The sequence below is a fragment of the Dendroctonus ponderosae genome, unplaced genomic scaffold (assembly GCF_020466585.1).
Source record: "Dendroctonus ponderosae isolate FM_Combo_2020 unplaced genomic scaffold, Dpon_F_20191213v2 Dpon_F_20191213_1, whole genome shotgun sequence".
In the NCBI taxonomy this organism is placed as follows: Eukaryota; Metazoa; Arthropoda; class Insecta; order Coleoptera; family Curculionidae; genus Dendroctonus; species Dendroctonus ponderosae.
In genome coordinates this window covers 28,234,875-28,261,314 of record NW_026017110.1, presented here as the reverse complement: position 1 = coordinate 28,261,314, position 26,440 = coordinate 28,234,875, and the positions used below count along the sequence as shown (strand labels likewise).

The window sequence follows — 26,440 nt, the reverse complement described above, 5'->3', positions numbered from 1 at the left end:
GTAATATCTTATAATCCTTCGTCGCTTTTTAAAAAGTTTTAAAATCCCTTTCCAGCTTCGAATTTGGAACAAAAATCAAACAATTTTCTATCAAAAAAACGAACAGAATAAGCGAAACTATAACAGATTATTTGGAAATCTCGTCACCTCCATTCCTCTGAAAACTGTAGAATTTGTTATAAAATGCGGTTTTTTAGTTTTGACTTATTTTTTTTGCTTTACTTTCTACTCAAAAACGCTCTATTTTGTAGAGTTTCACTTAAATATACTGACAATCTCGAGGACTTTTACGCGAAAAATTACAAGATAAATTTATAACTATAACACTTTTTTTAGTGTCGAATTCGGGACAAAAACTTTGAAAAACTTTTTGCAACTTTGAATTATGGACAAAACCCTAATCATTATTTGTGGGTCTTTTTCCAAAAATATTTCCCCTAACTGAAAAAGCGAAAGTTTATAATCATGTGTTTGAAAAACTCTTAGAAGCTGGAGTTTCTTCACTTTTAGATCAATATTTCTAAACAACACTGTCTCTAAACAGCAAAGCCGCGTTTTCCAAACGTTTTACTCTAAAATACTGGCAAATAGAATCTTTGATGCAAAAAAATTAAGAGATCGATTTTACAAGAAAACTCGTCGACACTCTATGGCTCAGTTACTTTTTTTAGTTGTTTTAACAAAGTAGTAAAACGCTACTCAGAAAAAATGTTAATAACCCTTTTTTAGATTGAAAAATTCCAGTATCGGGCCTTGTAAAGCTTTAACAGATGAATTCTAACTCATTAACCGATGAGTTATAACTTGTTAGCTTGTTGCCAGAGAGCGGCAACAACTCAACACAGTGTTACCCAGGCCTAGCACAAGGTAGCAAAGAAATTGAACAAATTGAAGCAGTAAACAAGGAGGAACACAATGAAGCGGTTTAAATGTTCTAGAAAGAAAAAGCAGCTACTACGGCAAAACAGGTACAGTTGCGATGCTACAAAAGTTGGGTGAAAGGTGCTGAACATACTAAGAACAGAAGCAAAAAGAAAAACGCTGAGGAAGACAGACAACATGACACAGACGAAAAAGAAAGACGGATAATTTATACACCATGATCACGAGATTATACAGGGATCGAGCGAATACTTGGGGAACTAGCTAATGTTGAAAACAACGAACGAGAGAACGAAAAAAATGAGAAAATCCTGGAAGCAACAATGAAGAAATTAACACGAAGGAAAACAGAGAAATGGTGTTGAAAAACGAAAAACAGCAGGCTCTGATAGAAATACAGTCAAAAAGTTGGGTGATAGTCTATAAAAGAAACTTCAAAAAAGAATTCTAGAGAGAAGAAAAACTGTAGAGATCCAGTTGGAGGAGTCTCCTTCAAAAGCCAGGCGTTTCACAAATTAAAAAAGGAAATAGAAAAGACACTTGTGGCAAATTCAGTATATTGCTAATCAAAGTTTTAAAAGAGCCTTTGACAGATTTTCAGGAATTTTTTTGGGGCACAGAGAGAAGTGGAGAAGGAAAACATAAATCGACGCAAATCGCATGGAAAATAAGACAAACAATCTTTTGAGTTCGGTTTTTCAAATATTTTCAACCAATTTCGCAGTTACGAGCTAAATCCCTCAATCCCGACATAAAATTGAAGATTAAAAAAGTCACTTTTACAATTAACGCGAATGCCCTAACTAGGAATCGCAACATTTTAAAGTTCCTTAGGACCAAAAACTCACGAAAATTTAGAATTAAAATTAATTTCCTGTTTTTAACCCGATATTAGGGTCTAATTACCCGGAAAATTTAAAATGAGTAACTGAGATATGTATTGTATATTGTATACATTAAAATACTAAGAAGACAGAAAAGAATGGTCTCCTAGGCCCAGTGCAGGCCTGGGTAACACTGTGTTGAGTTGCTCTTTTGAGTTGATGCCGCTCTGTGTGTTGGTGATTTATAACTAACTGCGCCGCACCTCGAATTGCGCTTGTGCCCGAATAATCCTCGAAATCAGAACTTTTAAAGAACATTTTTAATTAGTTGAAAAATTTTGTTGGTTTCTATCAACGGTCGGAAATTGAGTAAAAGTCTCATTTTCAAGTGGTTTCCTCCCGTTTTTTTGTTGTGTAATCAATATTTTTAGAAAAACAAAATTAATTGGGTTATTAATTTTAGTATTGACAATGTGCATTAATCACTGCACCTGAGTAGGTCTGGGTAACACTGTGTTGAGTTGCGCTATTGAGTTGTTGCCGCTCTCTGAGTTTAAAGCTTTACGAGTCCCGAGACAGGAATTTTCACATCTAGAAATGGGTTAAAACTTTAGGAAAAACGCGGTTTTTCTGTTTAGAGACAGTGTTGTTTAGAAATATTGACCTAAAAGTGAAGAAACTCCAGTTTCCAAGGGTTTTCCAAATAAATGATGATAATCTTTCGCTTTTTCAGTTCGGGGAAGTATTTTTGGAAAAGACCTAGAAATAATTATTAGGGTTTTGTCCATAATTCAAAGTTAATATTTGAAGTAAAACTAAAAAATAATGCAATTTTTGCGTAGAAAGAATTGCTTAATAGAAATTTTGCTAAAACTCGAATGACCTGAAAATTTAAAGGAACTTTATAAATTCTCAGAGCGATGAGAGCGGCAAATTTTCCAAACATTTTTTTGTAAACTTTTGCTCTCTGGTCGTTTTTTCTAGATAGTCCTAATTACTTTCGGCAAAAAAACTGAATAAAATTATTTAGTTTTTGTGCCAAATTCGAAGCTGAAATGGGTTTTCTAAAGTTTTCTGCAAACCGATGAATGAGGCGAATTTTCTAGCAAAATTAATGTTGTCATTTTTGGCTGAAAACACCCAATTATTGTCAAAAAAGAAGAAAATCATCGGAAAATAATGCCTTTTGCGTTTTCGATTAAAAACTTTTAGTTTTGTGATCGGTTTTGGAGAAAACCTTGATGGTTTTCGGAAACAAACGGTAGGAATTAATTTGCATTTTTGTTCCGAATTTGACACCGAAAAAAGTTTTTCTAAAATTTTTACAAAGCTATAAATTTATCTTGTAATTTTTCGCGTAAAAGTCCTTTCGCGTAAAATCATTTTTGAGTAGAAAGAAAAGCAAAAAAAATTCAGTCAAAACTAAAAAACGACATTTTTTAACAAATTCTACATTCTTCAGAAGAATGGAGGTGACGAAATTTCCAAATCTCATATACTTTCGCTTATTCTGTTAATTTTTTGATAGAAAATTATTTGATTTGTGTTCCAAATATTGCCGTGCGAACATGCACTTTCTACAAAAATGTCAACAATAAGCAAACTGAAATCGGACTGCCAAGTAAAGCATGAATCATCGAAAGGCCGAATAATTAAATGATTAAATAATCATGTTTATTCTATAGTTCGGAGACTTTTTTTCTCGAAAAGGTCAGTGAATGTTCAGTTTGCTACCGAGAGTGGACAAAATCGGTCGATAATAATTTGTGTCGTTTGAAACGTGTACTCAGATGGGAAATATACGTAAACCATCGTGGACCTTATGGCAAGTGCGGTAGTTGTGAAAGTGGAGTGAATTTCTTGAGTATCAATGGGAAGAAAATGGAGGATGGCGCCCCAGCTTGCAGAAAGCTGGTAAGAATGATCTTTAATCTATAAACCTTTTAGCTTGAACTGAGTTTAGTTTTCCGACAAGCATCTGAAGTTTTATGGTTTCTTATATAAATAAGTCTGGCTTTGGACAGATTTCCTGCTGTACTAAACATAGTTTCATCTTTCTGTCCAGGTGGCACAGCTTTCGGTAAGTTTAGCATAATTTTGCCCCTGGTTGCCATGTAGTTTAGTAGTAGATATTTTAGTCCCATATTCATCAACTCACTCGTAGGGTGCATTTGATATCGTTTGAGCTTTTGGTTCTTTCTTAGTAAATTTTTAAACATTGGGAATATCTTGGGCGGCTTTGTACTTTCATTTTCATTCAAGAAAACGGGATGCAAAATCTGTCCGGCAACAGTTTTTTCAAATTCTAAGCAACATTTTCCTAACGATGAGTGAAGTTCGAAATTTTGACGGCATTTAGAGCGCACTCTTCTTAACTGAACGTACAACTCTGAAATTGTAAATTATTTTTATTTATAACTCACCGCGTCTCACTGTGCCGCACTTTTCATTACGCTTATCATTTAACCCAAAGCTTTAGGAGGCCCGGGGCTAGAATTTCAACACCTACAGAAGTCACCACATTTTTTAGGGGCAACATTTTTGCAAATTGGTGACTGCAACGCATACTGCTCCGGTGAATTACTGTGCTGGTGCGTTGGGTTGGCGCAACAAGCCATTTCAGCAACACTGTGCCAACTCCTGAAAATTAACTGAGTTACCCATGCCTAGATTTGCGGTAATCGAATTTCACACTCAGTTTATCGATACAAGCACATTTGTTGGAGGCCAAATTTTGATAGAGCATTTCCAGGGGGAGTTTTCGCAAATAGCTCAAAAGCGACGCAGAAAACCTTTTCCCCTATCATCATTTGGAGGTCATGAGAATACAAACAATATGTAGTTGAAATTGAACAAATCAGTAAATACACAAAGCACTTAGAAGATTACTTCAATGTGTGCATAAGCAGACAACCGCTCTTTCGGCTCTCAAGTAATAATCATTCGGGCATTCGCATTAAGTATCTTATCAATGTGGCTGAAAACAACAGATCAAAGTTAAATGAAAAACTGTGTTTCGGCCTCCATGGTGTCGAAAAAATCCACCTAATCCCGCCAATATGTTCCGTTTTTAATGCTATCATGAGTGGCAAGTAATAAAATCTCTCTGCATATATTTGATCAGATATAGATTTACTTAATCATAATTCGTTTCCAGCAACTTATGAGATATTAAGTAAACAAATGAAAACAATTCAATATTTGCTCGCGTATTTTTATGGTTAATTATTGAGGGTTCTACTCAACCATTTTCTGATGACATGATTTGATAAGGCTTATCGCACGCAAATATTTACCAGAGGTATGTTTTGAAACGCCTTGCGAGTAGACATAGCGCGATTTTGTTAATTAATTAACCAAACAATGATTAATCGTAAAATTGTGGAAATTACTGAACCTTGGTACGAATGATTTGAGGATTTAATTAAACGCTGAAACTCGTCGCGTTTTGCACGGATTTAAACGCATATTTGCATTCAACTTCCGGCAGGATAGAGGAGGAGGATCATTCGGAAGAGATGTTTGCGGACAATCACTGCTCATGGGGTTATCAACAAATCTTATATATTTTCGAAAAGCAAACTACATACAAAACAACCAACTCCTACGGTGTAAACCCAGAACACGTTCTTTTGTGCTAAAATACTGGAGTTTTAAATATAAAAAAATACTGTTACTGGACACAGACCAGATGTGCTGGGGTCCGAAGAATAAAATCCAAAAAATCCTGCACCGTTTGCACAATCCGCTTAAATTTAAAAATGCACGCCTAGAAAACTTCAAAAATTACCTTCAAGCTTTAGCACAGCTCTCCTATAGGAGCATTCGCCAGCCACAAAGTGTGCAGAAACTGGTACAAATCATCACTGACAGACACTTTATACGGTGTGGGATTCAGAGTTCTTTTAATATCAGATCGCAGTATTTTCAGCGATTCTTCCACAGCTTCTCGCACGCCCTGCAGATTCTCCAAGGGCTGGCAAATGTGGCCATCGCTAAACCACAACAGCAGCAACTTTTCCACCTTGGAAGGCGTAACGAAAGCTCGCTTGGCCTCTTGGAACGGATGCCTTGAATTGAACCAGTTAATACCGAGTTAAAGTCCTAAAGGAATTTGGATTTAGTTACCGACAAAGGACTTTTCGGCCTTCAATCGGCGAAGTTTCGGAGGTTCTTTGCAGGATATCAATCAACGCATATCCTGCCTCGCCGTACAGCCGATAAACGTCCTTCTTGCCCGGAATGGTGACTTTCTGGACGTCCTGACTGAGTTTGATTCGCGGCTGTTCGTTCAGTTCTACCATCTTGTAGACGCAGCCCAATGCTGGCTGCTTCTGGCAGGTTACCTTGAATGCAAAATATTGATTATTTTCCCCCTGTTTAGATATCCAAACACTGGATTTGCACTTGAACATCCGCCAAAAAATCACATTTTTGCTTCTAACTTTGAAACACAATAGTAAAAGATTGGATTTGGGGTTTTTAAGAGTCCCAAAATATCCACGTTTTTGCTCCTATATCTTAAAAGGTTTAGATTCCCAATCAAGCGTAAGTGAGGAGAGATTGATATCGAGGAGGGCTATCAAAAAGGTCATTACGGCTAATCCGATATTCTTAACACTTCCGGAGTTACAAAGTTTTCCAAGTTCGAGTTTGGAAAGGGACAAAGCCTTAATACGATCTTTAGTTCGTGCACCAAAACAAAGCCTAACAAATCCTATTTCGAAAGTCTTTATAGACTCTTTTGTAGTAGTGGGTGTGTTTCACAGTTTTTATAGAATTTGCACTCAAACTCATTTTTCCTTATTGTTATCGTAAACGGTTTCCAACGACCTTCTGTTCTTTTCTTGTTTTATGTTGGCTATCTTTCTAGTCCCCTAAGACTGTACACAAGCACTAATATGGGAATTCTTTAAAACCTCTTCCAGACTCTGGCAACTCAACAGCACAAACCCTTGATTGAAAATCTGCAAAAAAACACCTGCCCAAACTTACCAAATGGGTACCGATTCCAAAGGCATCAATACAGTGCAGTTGCTCGTTCAAGCTAAGAATGGTCTCCTCGTTGATGTCGTTTGAAGCCATAATCAGCAGATCGAAGAAATATGAAATGCGGTAGGCCTCGGCTACTAGCCGGAAGTACTCGCGAGCCACACAGGACAGATACGCCAGATCGCCACTGAAAAAAACAACCTGTAAACCGAATTGCTTTAAAGTGAGGGCTCCAAGTTCACCTCACCTGTCCAGCCTTACACCCAGAGCTCTATATCCCAAGTGGTGCAGCGCCAAAGCAGTGGCGCAGAAATTAATAAGGCCACTTTTCTTAACATCGTACGTATCCACTAAAGCCATGAAATTACCTGGCAAAGCGATGGCAAAGGATACGAAAGCTGCCAGCTCCCCATCGTTGATTTCCGATAGTAATACGTTGAATATTGAGACGAGTTTAGTGCGGAAATTGACTGCGAGCTCTAGAAGGTCTTGAGGAGGCCCTCCACCAACAGGCGCTAGTTCCTTGTTCTTGATCTCATTGAAGCCGTTGAATGATGTTATGTAGGAATGGGCGTGAGTTCCCTTAACTGGGATGTTAAACAGCTTGCCAGCCAGAACATTGCTGGTGCCATCAAAACCCCCAATGTATGAGTATTTGGAGGCCGATAGGCCTCCATCTGGTCCTTGGGCTCTTCTCAGCCCGAACTCAAATAGCTTCAGTTTCCCTGCAGCCATGCGATATCTGGCTGCATTAGTGGCCATGAGGCTGGCAAAGTTGACCAGATTCAACAGAGTGGTCTCCAAAAGCTGCGCGACTATTAGAGGGCCTTCCACTCTCAAAAGGGGCATCCTAGGAAAGACCACAGTACCTTCTTTAACCGCATACAGCTGGATGTCTTTGGCCGTCAAACATCTCAGATACTGATAAAACTCATCTTCAACATGCGAGGGCAGGATCTGCTTAATGTACTCAATATCACTCTCCGAGTATTTGAAGTTTTCCACGAACTTGAGGCACTCCTCCAGGCCGGCAAATATCGTGAACTCTCCATTGAAGGGATTTTTGCGGAAGAATAAATCGAACACTGATCGGGCGTCGTGTTTGTCCGCCTTCCAATAAGCGTAGGCCATAGTGATTTGATATAAATCGGTTAATAGGGGCTGGACGATGCCATTTTGCCCCATTTTTCTTTCGGGGCCCTGACTCGACATGGTTCAAGGCACTGAGCGCTCGGTATACGAACAGTTCTTTAAATGCTGCACGGCTTTGATTAATCACGACTGAGCAAACCGCAGAAAGTCACGCACATTTTGCATTTTGCGATGAAGGCAAAAAAGTAAATAAATTTAACCTTCTAACCTTTGATGTTGACCCGGGTTGTCAGCTGAAGGTTGCGTGCGTTGTGGGTTGCCGCTGGTTTGTAGTGCTATTTAATTTTATAATTAATTTAATGCGCGTTTTGTTACAGCTTTTCATGGTTTTTTAATGGCTCGTGTCCAAGGTAATTTTTTAAAATAATTTCCTTGCGCTGTTTTACAGCAAAAATCGCCTAAAAAAGGACAACTATACCGCCAAAAGTGAAGTTGACATGAAAATATGCGACATCTGCTCGCCTTGTTTATTCCATTGTACAGTTCATATTTGTATAACAGAAGGTGGCCATTTTGGTTTCTCTGCTAAAGTCAGTGCCCTTTCTTTCCCTAGGAAATCTTCTCAAGTGAAATGATATAGCCAAAATACAGATAAAAAGGTACCTAATATACTTTCCTACATAGAATGTAAGTTAGATCCAAATCGCCCAACTTCTATGCCATGTTTCGGGATCAGTAGTCTTGAAGGTAATTGCTTAATTTGTCATAAACAGTTGTTTACAGCTCACGGGGCTGTTCGCCCTTCACTGGGCCCCAAAATATAAGGGCTTCGGCCCCATTTCATCTGGGTTCCTTTCGCCTTTGGCTGTTCCCATTGATTTTATCAGAAGATCAATACTGAACTCTCGTTCTGTTCTGCCAGTCTCCATTTTAGATATTCATTCAATGCAATCTCATTTTGTATTCATTTTCACCTGGCTCTGTTGCGTTGGCTCCAACGCAACCTGGTTGAATTCTGGTCAATTTCATCGTGCCTTCAAGGGGCCCCAACATGTTTTCTTACTTTCCTTGATTGTTCTGTGCTTGCAAGTATAGGGTGTGTTCCCACAGTGTTATCTTTGAAAGATTAGAAAAATTAATTTTAGGTAACACCATCAGAACACTCTTCACGTTCTGTTACTTGGAAACTGTGCAACTTTAGCTCGGTGTTTATTGCGATATTCTATCAAAACCTTGATGATCATGATGAGACCTTCATTTCATACATTTGAATTCATTTGAATAGTTTAGTTGTAAACACATCTAGAACAGGCTTCTCCAAGCCTTAAAAAATGTATTCTTTTTGGACTATTTATTAGGTTGATCTTGGCATCGAGCTCTTTTAATTTGAAGTTTCTCGGCCACATCAAGCATGTGAAACGCGTTTGACAGCCACAAAAAGTGAGGAAGTATGGGAATTGAGTTACAGAATTAGTAAGTTTCTAAAACTACGCATAGAGAACTTATGTCTAGTTTTTATAAACATACATCAGCAAGCGAAACCCTGAGTGAAAACTGAAATCAAGGAAAATCTGGAAACACGAAAGGACAATTAAATGTGATTGCCAAAGCCTTTAGGGTAGATGAAAGGAAAATTTCACAAGAATAAATGAAGCTTAAGTAAGAAGTGAATGGTCCAGGAAGCGAGACTGCAGCACATAAAATCACTTAAAGAAGATTTTACCACCCGATGGAATGCTGGCTTTTGGAATGAAACTTTCCTTAGGCTCCTTAAAGGGCTTAACTATATACGGGGTGTCTTGTCGGGGCGTAAAACTAGAATCCCTCAATATTTTCTCTTTCTCTTCTGAGTCTTTAATTTTACAAAGTGCAATTTTTTTCCAGACGTGTGGTGGCTCCCAGCATAATCATGGAACCGACCGGAGGAACAATGTGCCCTGTCTGCACGCTTTATTTGCGGCCAGGTATAACTCTGAAGCATCACTTAACTAGTCACCCCAAGCAAAAAGTGATTGAGGCGTTGGTGCAGTTTTCCACCGGCAATGCTTCCAGGATTGAAGCAACGCAGCCACAGAACAATGGATTACCGACCGGTAGGGAATGGCCTTTTTCGGACAATGCACTGAACTAAATTCCACATTTTCCAGACGTCCCTCAAAACAATCCCAACATGCCACCACATATGAATCAGTTTGCTGTGGGACATCCTTCGAACATGGGCACTGGACATTTCTTTATGTACCAGCAGAGCATGAGCGCAAGCACGCCCCATCAACCCAACGTTTCGCCGATGCCACTCAATCCGTTTGCTCAACAGTATTTGGTTCCTGCTGTATACAATCCGCAAATGATGCCCTACTTTTATCAGCAACAACAGCTGATTATGTCCAGTAATGGGCTGCCTCCACCACCTCTACCTCTTCGAGCTCTGCCTTTGGACTCGGTTAATGTGGAACCCGTAAGTTGGGAATGATTTGCTTTTTCCTCGCGCGCAGTAACTGCAAATTCTCTATTTTGAACGAATCTGGGTCAACTCTTGCTTTTGTCTGAGGTTTAATTTCAAGTTTCTTAAAACAGGTTGGCTCAAAGCAAAGTTATCAAACTGCCCAAGTTGTATCCTGAGATTGAAGTGTTTCCGCTCGCCTATCGGTAGTTTTCTGTAAGGAACTCTTTTGCCAAATATTAGCGCAGGAACCTGCTAGAATGTAGGCAGGTTTATTAGGCGGTTGCTCGAATGAAATATTAGAACAGGATTTTTTTCGTTAAGGTGAATAATGCAGCTGATACCAGAACAACGGCGGCCGAAGCGCAGCCGACGAAGGATAAGGATTTGGAGAAAGGGGAGAGTCATGAAAAGACAAAACTCATCCTAAACGAAGTTTCAATAAACGAGTCAGGTATCGAAACTGGTTCTGAAGCGGAAGTATGCCATCCTAAAGAGCAGGATTGCATGGAGTTTGAAGAAAATCATTTGGAGGAAGAAGAAGAAGGTGAGCACGAAGCTGAGTCACACTTATTAAATTTGTTACAACTTGTATTTTTTGCAGATTGTTCTAGTATTGAGGACGATCACGATCTCACAGACGCAGACTATAAACCCAAGCACGAACCCGATCGAACTGAAAGCGCATATTTATCGCATGAAGACCAGCAAGCGTCCGACGATCAGGAGTATCAGTTCAGTCCACATGAAGCGAACGGCGAGCAGGACTATCACGATGTTACAACTGAGGAAACTGTGGATCCTTTACAATCGCAGTTATCGAGCTTGAACAGGGCCTTTGAGTTTCCGCCATCTTCGCACAAGGCTTGCCAAACGCAAGGTGGAGAAAATTTCTCTCTAAGGTAAAAGCGGTTGTTCGATTCAACACGCTGCTGATGTTTAAAACGTAATCGTTTTTCAGAACGGTGGCTCACAATGGCGAACAGCCTGTTACCGCGGAATCGAAGCCAGAGGAGTTCTTCATCGACCAGAGAAGCAATATGTCCTGCGTTTATACGTCGGATGATCATCATTCTTATGAACAGGTTAGTGTTTTGCAGGGTGAATTTTGTGTAGACAAGCCGTCTGATGCAATTCGTTCTCTTGCAATTTGGCCTTTGATGGCGCGGTAAATACCGACAGCAAACGAAAAAAGCTCAACGCGATGTACAGTCTAAGTCCCCTATAAACGTGACGATGTGGCTTGTGAGAGGTTTGCGAGCTTTTCTTTACATTTATACGCATCTTTAGATCTGGACGCTACATTTGATCTGCCCTGTAAAAACGGACTGGATTAACGGAACACGTGATACGAGTTAGGGTTGCGCCGGACCGACAAACCTACTACAAGGCACTTGAAAATGTTTCTTATCAATAGAATAGAAACGTGTGCGAGCCTACCACAAACCCACTAGACGCGCCAATTTCTTTCATGGCGCACCCAAAAACGGTCAGAAAATGGATCGACGAAGCCGCGCCAATCAACTATAAATTTGACAAACTAGACTTGTGGTTTGCGCGGCTTCCGAGAAGCTTGCGGGCTTTTCTTTACATTTAGGCGCACTTTTCGGTCCGGACGATGGGTTTGGTCTTCCGTCGAAAAACCGACGGGGACATCCCGGGACGAAAACGGGTTGAGGCTAAACATGTCGATCTAGGCTTGCGGTTAGCGCGACTGATAAATTACCAATTGGTAAGCTATTTTATATAATTCATTTTTCTAGTCGGAACCGATCTACACCTCAGCAAACATAATAAATAACACCGAAGGCTTGGAATTCATCACGATGGATGAAATGCGCGACATGCAAGTGACAATAGGCGATTTTTCTCAGAATTCCTCCTCGATTCCCACTAGCGATCACAATGAAACTGACCGTCCACCAAACTCGCCTATACTGGTCACTATCACTGCCCAGCAAGAGGCCAACATGGAAATGTTCGATAGTAAAGAGTACCATTACGTGGAGAACGTGAATATTCAGTCGGATGAAAAAATGCCACCGAGAGGAGAGTTATCTGGTAGCTTATCGCAATTGGTTAACCCGCTTTTGGTAATGTTTGCGTGCTGTTACAGAACAAGAGAGCATGGGAAGTACAAACGACATGGTATGGGGCCACCTTTACCATTATCAGGAGCCAGACAGTGTGGGGAGTTACGAGCACAATTCGTGGGATGGCAATCAGGAGATGGCCGAAATGGTCGAGGATGATTCAGGGAAAGGTAGGCAAATAACTTGTGGCGTAGATCCTGTCTATTCGCTCCGCCTAATCCGGAAAATTTACTCGCGGAAAGCAAGCTCTGTCCCTGTATAGTGGACATATTGGTAGAAGCTCGGAAAATTTATCAAAAATAAGCCTCCATCGCGCAAGAAGGATGCCAGGCACTAATTTAGGGTCTCTTGTAAATGGTTTATATAACTCGTTTTATTGTCTCGTGGAAGAATAAAACCAACATTCTCGTAACACAGTTGAAAACTCGCAAAGCCAAACTCGATCTACATAGTTGATGTATTCAAAAGAGGAAAGAACAGTGCAGATATCTGAAAATATTTCATTTTGTCTGCTTTTTAGATATTTTTGAGAAAATTTCAAATCTGTTTCATCCAGCAAAAATGTCTCGTTAAAAAATTATCGTCTTGAAAAATACGAAAGCCAGGATTGATCTAATTGCAATTATGCAATACAAGCAATTTATAGAACATAGAACGGGACATGAATGTTAAACGTTTTTATTTTTTGTCAATTTTAGGATATTTTTCTAAATTTTTAGGTTTGTTTAATTTCGAAAATATACATCTCGTTCCAACATTATTTCAGAAATGAATATCTGGAAAACTCGTAAAGCCAAGACCGAACTCATTCATGCATTTTGTAGAGTAAAGTTCAATACATAGGTAATTGCAAAAGGCTTTAAATTTCTGGCAACTTAAGACATTTTTTGAGAAATTTGATCCTGAAAAAATGCATTTTGTGCCAATTTTCATGTAGCAGCTATTTTCTAGAAAGCAGGATTCGACCTGATTCTTACATTGTATAGAGGAAAGAACATTACTTATTTAAATACTAATCGTTTTGATTTTCTACCAACTTCAGGATTTATTATTTGAGAAATTTTCAAATGTATTTCATCGAATCCAAAGAATGCATTTCGTTCCAATTTCAGAAAAAAAAAATTTCAGAAATGAATTTAAATTTATCTTAAAAAGAAAGGAAAACATCTGAAATAAAAAGTCCATTTGCTAATGGCTCGCGTACCTTAGCACACTTGCTGTCGATACTGGCTTAATTTAGCATCCACTGAAAGCTGAGAAATTTGTATGATATTCTTCTATTCTCTATTCTCTAGCTAATATCAGTACTGTGGATATAGCGGCACTGAAGCAGGAACCGAAAGAGGCGATTCCCGCCGCGTCTGCTGAGAATTTCAAAATGCCACCTCCAATCGGCTTGGACATCAATAAGAAGAAGGTGAAGAAGTTGGTGATCAAACCCAAACCGAAAAAAGAGGTGCAGGCGAGTTTCGATAATTTATTCACCAGCAGATTGAAGATGGAAGATTCAGAGGAAAGCGCCGCGGATGTGAAACTAGGTACAGAACGTTTTTCTTTGACTGCGGATGCAAAAAGCTCACTCCAATGTTTCTGTTGCAGACAATAAGGAAGACGTCAAGGATGGCGCGACGACGATTCTAATGTGCAAGATCTGTGATCTGAACTTCAAAACCAGAAAAGAACTGGGATTGCACAATAGAGCGTTGCACAACTACCGCAGATTGAAAGTGAACAAATGCGAGGTTTGCAAGGAACATTTCGATTTGGAGCGCGCCTTCAACGATCACCTCCGAATCCACCCGTTGGAGTGCAAAATGTGCGGAAAACTCTTTTACCGAAAATACGGCTTGAAGCTGCACACGTCCAGACATCTGGGAATTAAGCCGTTTAAGTGCGATCTATGCGACAAGGCGTTTTTGGTCAAGCAAAAGCTGGAGGAGCATCGCAACTGCCATACGGGCAATCGTCCCATTAAATGCTCCATGTGCCCATCTACGTTCAAGAGGTATTCGAACTTGATCCAACATCGGAACAAGCATCATTATATGGTAGGTTTATTTGGATCTCTCGCACAACCTTCCGATTTTTATTTGTGGTTTTTTGCAGATTCCTCCAAAAACTCGCGATTATATTTGCTTCTGTGGCAAGCTGTTCCAGACGAAGAAAAAACTGGCTTGGCATCGGGAAATTCACGACTCCAACCCGAAATCGTGCACTGAATGCAGCGAAAAGTTCATTCACAAGGCCAGTCTAACGCGGCATATGAGAAGAGCGCATAATTCTGAGTATTTGCCCGACAATCGAGATCCTTCACAGGTAGGCAGGCAGGTTGTAACATACCAGTTTTCTTGACTGAATTTTTGGATATTGCAGGCGAACACTGAATGTCCAGTGTGCAAAGGCACTTATCTGAAAACCTCGCTAGACGCTCACCTGCGCACCCACACCAATATCAAGCAATTCAGCTGTCCAATTTGCAGCAAAGAGTTTACCACAAAGTGGAACCTGAAGTTGCACAGATACACTCACGAGTCGAGAACGCAAAAACCGTTCAAGTGCGCTCTATGTAGGGGCGCGTTCATACGCGAGAGCGACTTTGTCTCGCACATGAACTCGCACAAGAACGTCCAACCCTACACGTGCAACTACTGCGGTGCGAAATTCATCCGCAAGTACAACTGTCAGCGGCACGTGAAAGAACACGAGAACGCCAAGATGTACAACTGCGAGTTGTGCGGTAAGTCGTTTCATCGTTCCTACTACTTAAAGGATCATATGCGAATACATAGTGGGGATAGGCCGTATTCATGTCACATCTGCGGTAAAACCTCGACGACCAAGTCGAATCATAACAAGCATGTGAATATCCATCATGCAAGGGAGCCAGTAACCACTGAATCCTAAGTTGGAGCGCGAATGCCTTTCAAGCCTTATACGCTAAGTTCCAATCAATAGACAAATTGTGAAATCCTTTCAGGCGTGTTTTGGTTGCGGATTTTACCCCAACGTTTTAGTTTGGTCTTTTTTATTCGTTTTAATATGGTTGACAAGTTTCAAAGGCTACCGAACACGTTGTTCAATCCTTAATTTTGTTGATAATAGTTCTAGATGCTTAAAAGTTGCAAAAGTGCAATTTTTGTGTTATAATCATTTTATAAACCGACCGTTTAACTAATTTTATCGAGAGACTTCAACAATCTACTGGTTTTTATGCAAAATACGAATAAACTCAACGTTTTATGCATGACATATTTATATAGAACCGAAATAGGAAGTTTTCCGAAAGCGTTTTGTATTTTTACAAAGTTGATTGGAACTAAGTGTGAGTCATTTAGTGCAAGATCTCCTATGGTTTAAGTGCGCTTTATTGTTGAATTATTAGTGAAATTTTTCTATTGCAGCAGTAATATACAGGGAGTTTAAAAATGCGCGGCTGTATTAAACGGGGGTGATTTTACGAAGGAAATTTACAAATACTTTTGGGAATACCGATTATGTGGTCAGTGAAGAAAAAGTTCTAAATCTGAGCAGAAAGTTGCAACGGGTAAGGCAATATTTTGTAAGAAATTTGGGACACGAGATTTGATACGGCATGAGGCGCATTTGAGGACCTAAAGGTTCTTAGAAATATAAAAAAGGTTGATAGTCGAGCCTCCTGGGACAAGTTTGTGGGAGGCTCGTTTGGGATTCAGCATCGGATGAATTTAAGCTCGTGGTAAACTCGCCCCGTGCTTTTTTGGCGATCCGGATGAGCCAAATACGGGGCAGAATACCAGCTAGGTGGCTTGCAGCAGGCTCGTTAGTTACAAAGTCTTAGGCGAGCCTCTGGCGCGGCTTGCATTCGGTCCGTTATATTTCAACCTTCACGCGACAGGAACGCACCAGTCTTCCCCGCGCTTCTTTTATCAGGCTCGTCTTATAATGTAATACCGCGAATCCAAAAGTTCATGGTATTGTGCACAGGCTCTTAGGCGTGGCGTACCGGAGGTTTGTCACAATTGTGAAAACCTTACAGTGCGCAGCTTCTTTCTACTCGTGTCGGCTAGGCCTGCGTAACACTGTGTTACGCTATTGAGTTGTTGCCGCTCTCTGAGTTATAACTCATTTGTTAAAGCTTTACAAGACCCGATACTTGAATTTTCACATCTAAAAAAGGGTTATTAACATTTTTTCTGAGTAACGTTTTACTACTTTGTTCAAACAATTTTAAAAAAATCTAGATTTTCCCAGCACCAGAACTAAAGAAAGTCGACGAGTTTTCTTGTAAAATCGATCTCTTCATTTTTTTGCATAACAGATTCAATTTGCCAGTATTTTAAAGTAAAACGTTAGGAAAACGCGGTTCAGTATACCAAAAAGTAAACCGTCCACACTAACGGTGCGAATAGATATGCCTGAGCCAAGACCACGCCAAGCCGAGTCCTAGCCAAACCTGAGCCGAGCCCGTGACGAGTCAATACGGATCTTTTTAACTAACGAGCCTTGATCTCAATTTAAATAACAGTAAGAACAAAGAAACAGTAACTACCAGGGGAACATCGCATGAAGATGGAAAATGGACTGGTCTTGAATGGTTTTCCAAAGAACCTCCCCAACTTCTTTCGGTTATATCAAGCGGCAATTAATGCAATTAATTGCACTCGGAAAAGTATAAGAAGAAGAAGATCAAGCGGCTTTTCCATATTTCCGGCAATTTCCAGCTCTAACTTTTAAAGAAGCTGGAAAAATCGCAACAAACGTGTTTTCTAATGGTTGGCTTGACAGGATAATTCCTCAATTGGAGACAGTTGTTATCAACTTGGTCCGATACGATTTATTTTATTTATCTATACTTTTTATCCTTCCCGAATTTATTCGCTTGAATCTTGAATCCATTTAATAAACCAGACAAACACGAAACACGCTGTCATTTGGAAAAATGCAAAATCGTATTTGTACTTTGATTCTCTGGAAACCGCTGGAGTCGATCGAAATTTTATGGATAGATTCAATCAAACTCTTCGATGGATTGCGCGAATTGCCAGCTTGAATATTTGGAGGGTTTTTATTTGAGCATTTCTTTTAAAAATCGGCACTATTTGCACTTGGCCTGAAGGAGGCAAGGAAAATCAGCCCTTGACTGGATTTCAGTCTATTCACTTCCCGATTACGGTCAAACCAGATTTTTGATTACACAAATACATGACCGACACTAAATAAAATATAATTTAAAAATTTATTAAAAACTTTTGAACAGAAGTTAATCTTAGCTGATGTTCCCGAGAACAAGCGCTCTAAACCGAAAAACTTCAAGCCCGATTATCACATATAAAATATCTGGACACTGAGGGGCTTAATTTGGAACTTTTACTCATTAAACAAACCTCTCTAAATATGGCCGCGTCTTTTTAAACATCCTGTATAATGCGTTAATATGATAATTATGGACATGTTGCGGTTTTTACAATAGAAAAATCTTATCGGGCGTTTGCAATGGTTTCGGAATGGCCATAAGATGCGTTTGATCAAATGCGATGGTTGAATTAAGTTGAATACCGCGACTGGTGCTTCCAGACTAATTAGGATTTCTATTTTTCCAAAAAAATCCCGTTAATTGGCCAATAGTTGATAGTAGTGAATTCCCAAAGAAACAGGTATTCTGTTCCTTTAAACGGCGCTTTACATGTCCATAAGCCCAAAGCCGTTTATTTTTCAAACAATTTTTTTTAGTTCAAAATGTGATTTTTTGCAAAATTCCCATAATCGCCCAACTGCTCTTAACGGTGCAGTTTGTAGTAGTTATTTATATGCGAACTTTATTTCTTGTTTTTTTTCGACAAATTTAAATTGTGTTATGGAAATATAATTTGAATTGTGTTAGAGTTATTTATTATTGTTTAGGATTTTTGGTCGGTTTTCGCATAAAAAACTCAACAGTGTGGTACAAGCACAGATTCTTCTGTGCTTGTACCACACTGTCATCAACAGATGGTACATCTGCTGGTGCCAGATGGTACATCTGTTGATGACTATTTTCAAGTAGAAAACAAATTGTGTTCAGTTTACTAGTACTAGGCTTTTTTTCATAGTGGGATCTTATTAGGCGATATGGAGGTAAAGGAGGCGAAATGGTAGCGAGTCCTTTTGTTTTCGTTTTACCTATTTTGAGTTAGTTAATTATAAGTAACTGAATATCTGTGATAATAACTAACTTGTATTTTATGTGTTCATACTTAATTGTTTCGTTTGCCTGTATTTGAATGAGCTCAGAATGTCTATAAGGGGTGTTTATTTGGAAAGTACCCTTGTATTTTCCGTGTATAAATACGAACGTAAACGATAGTTTTTGCAATTCGGCTGCACTCATTAAGAAAATCATTGGCAATAGTTAAAATTCATGGCTTATTTTCACATAAACCCACTTTTGTTTCGCATAATTCTTAGATAAGCAAATTGTTTGCTCATTGAACCGGTAATTTTTAGATAAACACTCTGTAAGTCGTAAATGGTGAATATCCTAAAGTAATTTCTACTGCCTGTACATTGTAACAGATTATACGACTTGAACTCTTATCTGTACATAGCGGAACAGGTTTTTATAATATGTTATATTGTAGAATGGTTTCTGTACATTTATACCACACGCACAAGCGAAGAAGTGAGGTCTTTGCTCGCCCGTGTACTCTAGAACTAATAACGTATATTCACCGGTTGGTTTAAATATTAATAATTTACGTTTTAGGCCAGTAGGCTGAAAAGGTTTTATCGATTTAATTTAATTTTTAGTTAATTCTGTAAATAGGTGTCAACAGAGTGCAATGTTTTCAAATAAAAATCATTATTACTTCTCTACATTCCCACTGATAGTTTAACATTGTGTGAGTTTAATGTAGAACCTGTAGTACTGCCAAAATATATTTTTAAATTGATTTTTATAGGGTTCAGCAGGTCAGTTGGGTTGAAAACCCTTCGGGTTTCCCACAAAATAAACAAAAAATTGAGTAAAACACCAATTTAATTTCAATTCATTTAAATTTAATCGATGTAAATCTCCTGAAAAACTGAAAGGTTTCATTGTATTTTCAAATTTGACTTCAACAAAAAGCATTCAGTCTTCCAAGAACCGACGCAAACGATCCACATTTGCCTGATATTCGGTTGCAGTGTTAATCAGCAATGCATCCATGTCATTTTTGATCGTTTCCCCATCAAACTTTGCCATCATCTTTATAAAATCCACCGTAGCAGCCTTGGAAATGATCGCGATTTTTAAGCGCTCAATTCATACCAGAAAACTTTTCCTTACCTGAAGTTCTTGCGGTTGTTTGTCGGATAAATAAACGCGAATGCAGTGCATTGTGCCGCTTATGTCCGCACCATCAGCATCCACATTGTAAAGAATCGGACCGATTGAACGCAAAATTTCCCGTTGCAGTTTGTAGTCTTGACTGTAGCGATACGCTGCTCCTTTGTCTTTCAAATAACTGCAATGCGACGCCATTCCCAGAATAATTTTCAACTTAGGCAGCACCTCTCTAAAGAGATTCGAATGAAATAGCCTTAGTGATCCGGGGAGTCTCAGTCACTTACGTTAGAACAGTTCTTCGGATAAAGTCCTTTGATAGTCTGGCCATGGCGTTCAGTAATCGCATGCTGAATTGCAACACCAGCGGATCTTTTTCTTCTTTGAACCGCTGCAACAGCGGGAGAGATGTTTGGTAGACGACTGGCAGCAGCTCGTCGTCCCAGTCCCTCAGGAGCTCCATGCCAGTCTCCAGGATTTTCAAAACCAGCAATTTTCTAGCGCGATCCTTGGACGAAAGGAAATGAAGGCTGCGCTTCAGTATTTGGGCTGTGAGAGTCACGTGCAATGGAGCCGAAGGCCTCTTTTGTTCCTCTGGTGCTGGTTCTGCAACATTTTCCTATTCGTTCCTGTTCCGGATCTTCGCTAAGTCCTTTACCTTCATCCTCGCTTGGTTGCTGCTGCTCGCTTCTCCTCCTTTCCTCGTCTTCCCTATACATTTCTTCGGCAGTTTTTCCTTCAAAGGCTTCGTCCGAGAAGTCGTCGCATCTTTCAATTCCCGTGACTTTGAACGGTTCTTGATCCAGTTCCTTTTCTTTGCGCGATTTTACAACTGGGTGCTGGATCTCGACTGTGAACCACCTGCGGATACTGTCGATGAACATTTTGAACACTCTTAAGTACGCAGTTGAATGCTTTTCTTTGTATCGATCGCATGATTCCAGCAAGACCTTCAACGTAAAAATGCTTCAAATTTCGCAGGTTTTTTTTAAATTTGTCTTTCTTGTTACCTCATCTACAATGCCCTTCATGGGCAGAAAAGCGTCAGAGCCGCAATGCTTCAGCACAACGGAAAGCACATTCAAAGCTCCGTTCTTGTCCTGGGCTTTATTCAGTCTCATTTGCACATGATAAGATAAGAAATCAAAGTTCTCATTCACTAAATCTGTGATGTCTTTGTATCCACATGAAATAGTTAGAGTTTGAATGGTCATCAGTCCGGAGGTTCTTATTAGAGGGTGGCCACTTCCTAATAACCCCAGGATTAGCCCAGTTAGAGCTCGATAATAAGAGAGTATAGATACCGGCTTTTTCCAACACCAGATACAAAGTTTTCAGTAAAAGCTTCTGGAAATCGTGCTTTAAAAGGTGGCTGATTCGTTCGATGCCATCAGTGATCAGATGTATGATCAGAACATTCTCTTGGATCTGTTCTACTGATTGTTCTGAGGAGTCCAAGGCTTCACTCAGATCATTTAGGGGTTCATCTGTGTAGATTTTGAGAATGTTTTTGATTATGGGCATATGAGCGGAATAGTCTGCTTCTTCCAATCCTGGAAATGCCTATAAATCATTGCATAATTCGAGGACAAAAAGAATGAAAATATCTTGATAAATTACTAAAAAATGAGGTGGTTTAGCAGGGTTTCACGGCTCAAAATGTCTCAAATTCCACAAGAACTTATCAAGGAACAGTCGAATGAAATATTTCAGCAATTGGCATCCCAAGAAGCAAGCACAATCTTATGAGTTTGGAAGTTACGGTTCTGTAGAAAACTGTCCTATTTCCTACCTGAAAGATGCAAATTCAGCAAATACAAAGCTTCTTTTTTCCTGGCAACATCATACATATAAGTCTCAAGCAACGAGTCGTAGACCAGCTCAAAACAGCCGTTTTTCGTCAGTTCTTTGCACAACAAAACCAGGCTGTTTTCAACAGTTTTGGCTTGGAAATGCGTGAAGTTTACGAACGAGGGCTGTGCGCCTCCTTCTGGAGCGAGGTCTGGAAATTTAATTTTATTAGTTAGTTTGGAAGGTTTACCATCCAGGAACCTTTAAGGGTGTATTCTTCAAACAGTCTGATATGGGATTTTTCGATTTCGGCCACATGAAGAAGGCCGTGCAAGAGGTTCCGCAGCATATTTGGAGCCAGGAGCACGTCGCCCAAGTTGTGCGTGCCAAGCAGCTGAATGTACCCCATCAGCAGGTTGATTGCGGCCGTTTTCTTGCCCTCATCTAAATCAATCGTTCGACTAGGTAAAGCCCAGCTTTGCACTTACCGCCTCTTACCGACACTGTTGAACTTCCTCGGTAAGCTGCTGATGGCCACATATAAACCCTCTTTGAGATTGTCGATTAGATTGAAGTTGCAATTTGCCAGTTCTTGCGACAATTCGACAATTACTACTTTGGCTTTGCTTGCCACTTCTGGGTCCGAATCTTGCGATAAGATTATTAGGTATTCGATCAAAGTGCAGACTGACTTGGGGATGGTTCTAAAATCACGTGGGATTAAAGGTTTTAAAAGTTTTTAAAACTTTAGAAAAAGTTACACTCTGCACAGTTGAACGACACTCGAAGCCATTTTGAGCAGCTCGTTCCGAACCTTGGGATGTTCATGATAAGTGAGCTTTCCCATCTTCTTCAGAGCCTCATTAAGCTTCCCATCGGAAGCCTGAAACCACTTGCGGGTCCTAGATGTTTTTCCAACATATTGGTCGATATCGTCTTTGCTTTTCAGCATTTTCCTTAGCGGTACGTAGGCCGAAGAAGCGCACATGTTTAGGTCTAGATCAATTTCGCAGTCTGTCGGGTTGTAGTTTTGCATCACCAGATTGATTATTCGGCCAAATGCTTGGATTGTGTGCTAGATTTTGCATAGTTTCAACTAGAGGATTTGAATGATGAAGAAATATCTGTTACCATGAGTAGGGCATGGCCGATTTTCGCATCTGCGACCGCAATTTCGGCAAACATGCTCGATAAGCCGGGTAGGAAGAACATAAATATGTCGGCAACTTTGCTGCATAGCACTTTGTCGTCGAAATCCTCCTTTTTGGTTACTCGCGCTAGAGTCATTATGCATGTTATAGCGGTGGACCTGAAAAGTCAAGTTCAAGTTTTCCTCAACGTACACAGTATTAAGCGTTTAAACCTGATATTCCTGGCACCTTCATTCTTGGCTAATTCACTGCAAACGTAAGTGATCTGTGAGAATTTCGGGATGTGTTCCTTTACATACAGTTGATCAACGCTTGCAAAGGAAACACTGTTTAAGAGCGCTATCATGCATTCCAATAGCGCAAGTTTGTACTCTTCAGTGATATCACTCACTATAACATGGATTTATCGTAAAATTCAACGCAGCTTTTAGAATTAGGATGGATAAATGAGAAGCAAAGCTAAGTTTGCATGAGTTACAAAGATTTTTCGCAAATGAAGACCTGGCTAAGAAATTAGCCATTGACGGAAAAGAAGAATGCTGCAACCCTACAAGAACTAAATAAATTACCTTATGGAAAAATAAGAAGACCAGAATATTACGGATGGTTTTATGCAAAAGAAAAATGCAACCTTAATAGAGCGGGAAAATCGAAAGAAATTTTATTGATGCCTTTAACAGTTCGGCTATTGGAAGAAGCACACGCTACGAAAATATTGCAGAAAACCAAATGGAAAATCCAACGCGAAGATGGTTAAAGAGTAATTCTTCTATCCATTAACGTTTCTAGATGTTCGAACCTGGGGAAAAAGGGACCAAATGACGAGGATGTTTGAAAAATCCTGCCGCCTTTGAAACAATGCCCTAGAGGGAAAAGAAGCAACCAACTGAATCTACTAGAATGTAATTTGACTTAGTAAATGTAAATCCCATTTGTAAAATCCTACTTTACAGGAAAACTGTCCTCTCGACTTCCGTATCAAGTTTTCGAATTTGGAAGATGCCCTACATTTATGCACTGAATATTGCTTCAAAAAGCCACTTAAAATCCGCTGCTTTTACGCTCGATAGGTAAAAACACGAACATTTCGCCAACTGACGTTGGAAAGTGTTTGTTCAAGTAGTTTTTTTTTGTTACTTTGTTAACCTGTTAACTTGTTTACCTACTTCCAGGAAAGGAAGACTTGGACCTTTAAAGACAGATACAAGACAGAAGACAAAGTAACATGAACCTTCAGAAGAAGTTAACCCAGTACTTAAATGTAAATCCTGAAAGAAGCAAAAAACATGTTGAAAACGAAAAACATGAGAAGAATATAGACTACTACCGGAAAACGTACTTCTCAACGCCTTGTTTAAGCAAATGAACCTGAACAAACATTCTTCAAGTGTCCTTAATGATTTCTACTCAACGACACAGAGTTCCTCATTTTCTTTGCCTTGACTAGGAACATTTGGACTCTAGAACCTTAAGACTAGTAAAACTGTCCTGGCCTTTGCCAGCAGCATCAGCACCTAAGTAGAAGCTCACCTGCATGTGTCCCATAATCATACAACTCCAGCAACAGGAACGTGTAGAAGTTGAAAAACATGTTAATTTCCTCTATGGTATATTTCTCGAAAATTAGCTTTAAAGCTCCAACTAGCTGCTCCTTCTGCCTGCGAGTAAGATTGCAGTTACCCCGAATGAATCCCCCATTATTGCTACACAACTGGGGACTTATTTACCTTGAACCGATCGTGGAAATGTTTTGGATGCATGAATAGAAACAAGGTATCAACAATTTTTGGGCACCTCGAACCAACGAAGCGGGCGATCTTTGAATGGTTTTATGCAGTTCTTTCATCGCATGCTCATCGCAAGGGTTTTTGCATATTTTGTTGCACAATAGCAGAAAGGCTTCGAACTCTCTGAAACTAGTTGCTTGCATTCTAACTAGATGAATTCACATCACAAACATAAACAGAATTCTAAACGAGGTTATGTAATTTTATTTACAGATCACAGAGGTTACTCTGTGATCTGTGGTTTTAGTAATTTCATTCTAGCTTCCCACTGTTATGAATATTTATATTTAGTTATATTGTTAAATATTGCGTGGTTAATGACTTATTTTACTGTCAGTTTGATTAAAAATGACTAGATATAGTAAACGGTCCAAGGGCTGCGGAAATAATCAGTGTTTTGGCAACTCGAGTGAACTCCAATTAGTGTGTTGAGGGTACAGGTAAGTTCTCTTGTATTTATTTACTTAAAAGCATCTAGGGATAAACTAGCTTTTGCCCTTTGAAAGGAGGTTTAAGTCAAAAGCTGTCCTGGAACACAATTTACGCCTCATTCTAGAACGCAGCTTGTTTGCTTTAAGCGCCCAGATAGGTGCAACTGACATGTCACTGCAATCCCAACATGTTTTTCATTCCGAGACTCTCTTAAAAGTATGCAAGTTTATTCATAAATCTGCATTAATTGAATAAAAGCTGAAAAGTCTGGAACGCATCAGCTGTTCTGAGGTTTGTTTACATTGAAGTCAATTCTTGTGTTCGGCAATAGAGGGCCGCATAGTGAGTCAAATTCAACAAGAGAAACAGCATCTGTTCCCCCAGTACGGGTGCGAACGAGATGGAAATACGTGTTTTATATTGCATTATTATTTATTAATAAGTGCTAAATGTTTTTAATGTAAAATGCCCGATTTTTTTACAATTAAAAAAAATGAAAACCAAACTTTTTGTTAGATGAAATCTGGCCGAAAGTTGTCGTGTGTGAAAGGAAAATTATCATTGTAAACTCCATTAAAATATTTAATAATTATCGAGTTGGAGCCCTTCTGGACGTCGTTAAGAAAAAAGTAAGTTACGTTGTAACTGATAAAATCTCGTCTCATAAAAAGTTTTTATGACCGAAATCCAGAAAATTGCAAACTAGATAGTTTTCAAGCAAATAAAAACAATAAAAAAAACTTCGGTGCCTAAATAATACAATTTGCAGTCAGCAATTTTTCAGTATTTGCCAAGAGACTTGAAAAGTACAAACATTTGAATTTGGCGCGCAAAAACTGTCAGTCCTTGACTATGCGGTCCAGATTACCAATCAATATGAGAATTTCTTGCGTCAAAAAAAAGTTTTTAGTCAATTTTTGAGCGCGAGTGAGTGTTACGGATGGAATGTGCATTCGATTATCCTTCTGTATTTTTTTAAATCCGATATTTAAATTTTTTCGGCGCAAAACATCTGAAAAAGTACAAACATTTGAATTTGGCGCGCAAAAACTGTCAGTTCTTGACTGTGCGGTCCAGATTACGAATCAATATGAGAATTTCTTGCGTCGAAAAAAAGTTTATGTTTCACCTATACATTATTGGCTCATAATACCTTAGAGATGAAACATATAATAATATCCATAACGACCGCAGGGCATTGTTAGCGGGCATTATAGTATAACGCCCGCTTATAATGCCCGCTCATAATGCCCGCTCTTAATGCCCGCTAAGTAAATTTTTATAAAATTGTCATTCTCTCGCGTTGACATTTTTCAAGTTTAAACCACAAAAAACAACTGAATAAAAACAAATACCCGTGAACTAAACTTTATCTCCAAAATAAAAATTACAATTTTCAAACGTCCCTGAAAATAAAGCTGAACCGACAACAGAATGGTCCGAGCTTCTAGGAGTGATCTTCTGTGTCTCGCACATGTTTGATAACGAACATTCTCCCCTTAGTTCCTGATGTTGATGATATTCTATTGAAGAATTCCCTGCTACATGTTCCCGTGAAGATACTGAACTCGCAATAATTTCAGCAACCTTGTTTTTTGAAGAGGTACTTTCTTCTATATATCCCTCTGCTACCGTCGAACTTTTCCACTTTCCATGTCTTTTTAGAGTTTC

At 39.3% G+C, this 26,440-nt stretch overlaps 3 protein-coding genes and 2 long non-coding RNA genes across 8 annotated transcripts in view; 2 read left to right on the top strand and 3 right to left on the bottom strand.

Moving 5' to 3' along the window:
* Positions 1 to 4,582, bottom strand: part of LOC125502540 — a 17,221-nt gene extending 12,639 nt beyond the window's left edge. Inside the window, exon 1 of the long non-coding RNA XR_007280307.1 lies at positions 4,130 to 4,582. This is a non-coding gene — a long non-coding RNA (uncharacterized LOC125502540). The remainder of the gene's footprint in view (positions 1 to 4,129) is intronic.
* LOC109535930 lies at positions 3,431 to 19,157 on the top strand. Of its 4 annotated transcripts, none has more exons than XM_048661012.1 (12): positions 3,431 to 3,620; positions 9,675 to 9,883; positions 9,938 to 10,248; positions 10,558 to 10,780; positions 10,838 to 11,135; positions 11,195 to 11,318; positions 11,997 to 12,294; positions 12,350 to 12,496; positions 13,622 to 13,864; positions 13,926 to 14,374; positions 14,433 to 14,642; positions 14,700 to 19,157. In XM_048661012.1, the coding sequence occupies exons 2-12, from the start codon at positions 9,700 to 9,702 to the stop codon at positions 15,228 to 15,230; spliced, it is 3,018 nt and encodes a 1,005-aa protein (XP_048516969.1). In that variant the 5' UTR covers positions 3,431 to 3,620; positions 9,675 to 9,699; the 3' UTR covers positions 15,231 to 19,157. The 4 variants fall into 4 exon arrangements, with proteins under 4 accessions (XP_048516969.1, XP_048516968.1, XP_048516971.1 ...); XM_048661011.1 differs by lacking the exon at positions 3,431 to 3,620 and adding an exon at positions 8,305 to 8,449; XM_048661014.1 differs by lacking the exon at positions 3,431 to 3,620 and adding an exon at positions 8,487 to 8,537.
* Positions 5,254 to 8,080, bottom strand: LOC109546023 (nicotinate phosphoribosyltransferase). Its single transcript, XM_019916859.2, has 4 exons — positions 6,946 to 8,080; positions 6,702 to 6,885; positions 5,835 to 6,052; positions 5,254 to 5,776 (listed from the first exon to the last, which is right to left on the bottom strand). Exons 1-4 carry the CDS (start codon positions 7,908 to 7,910, stop codon positions 5,506 to 5,508), a joined length of 1,638 nt encoding a protein of 545 aa, XP_019772418.2. The 5' UTR covers positions 7,911 to 8,080; the 3' UTR covers positions 5,254 to 5,505.
* Positions 19,158 to 19,303: 146 nt separating the features above from the next.
* On the bottom strand, positions 19,304 to 24,770 carry LOC109535932 (TELO2-interacting protein 1 homolog). The gene is made up of 14 exons (XM_019901974.2): positions 24,278 to 24,770; positions 24,081 to 24,208; positions 22,763 to 22,940; positions 22,531 to 22,708; positions 22,161 to 22,474; positions 21,898 to 22,103; positions 21,661 to 21,843; positions 21,401 to 21,610; positions 20,913 to 21,161; positions 20,619 to 20,857; positions 20,267 to 20,558; positions 19,896 to 20,214; positions 19,612 to 19,840; positions 19,304 to 19,554 (listed from the first exon to the last, which is right to left on the bottom strand). The coding sequence occupies exons 1-14, from the start codon at positions 24,478 to 24,480 to the stop codon at positions 19,414 to 19,416; spliced, it is 3,069 nt and encodes a 1,022-aa protein (XP_019757533.2). The 5' UTR covers positions 24,481 to 24,770; the 3' UTR covers positions 19,304 to 19,413.
* On the top strand, positions 22,940 to 24,129 carry LOC125502539. Its single transcript, XR_007280306.1, has 2 exons — positions 22,940 to 23,620; positions 23,723 to 24,129. It is a non-coding gene; the product is annotated as an uncharacterized LOC125502539 (long non-coding RNA).
* Positions 24,771 to 26,440: the final 1,670 nt, after the last annotated feature.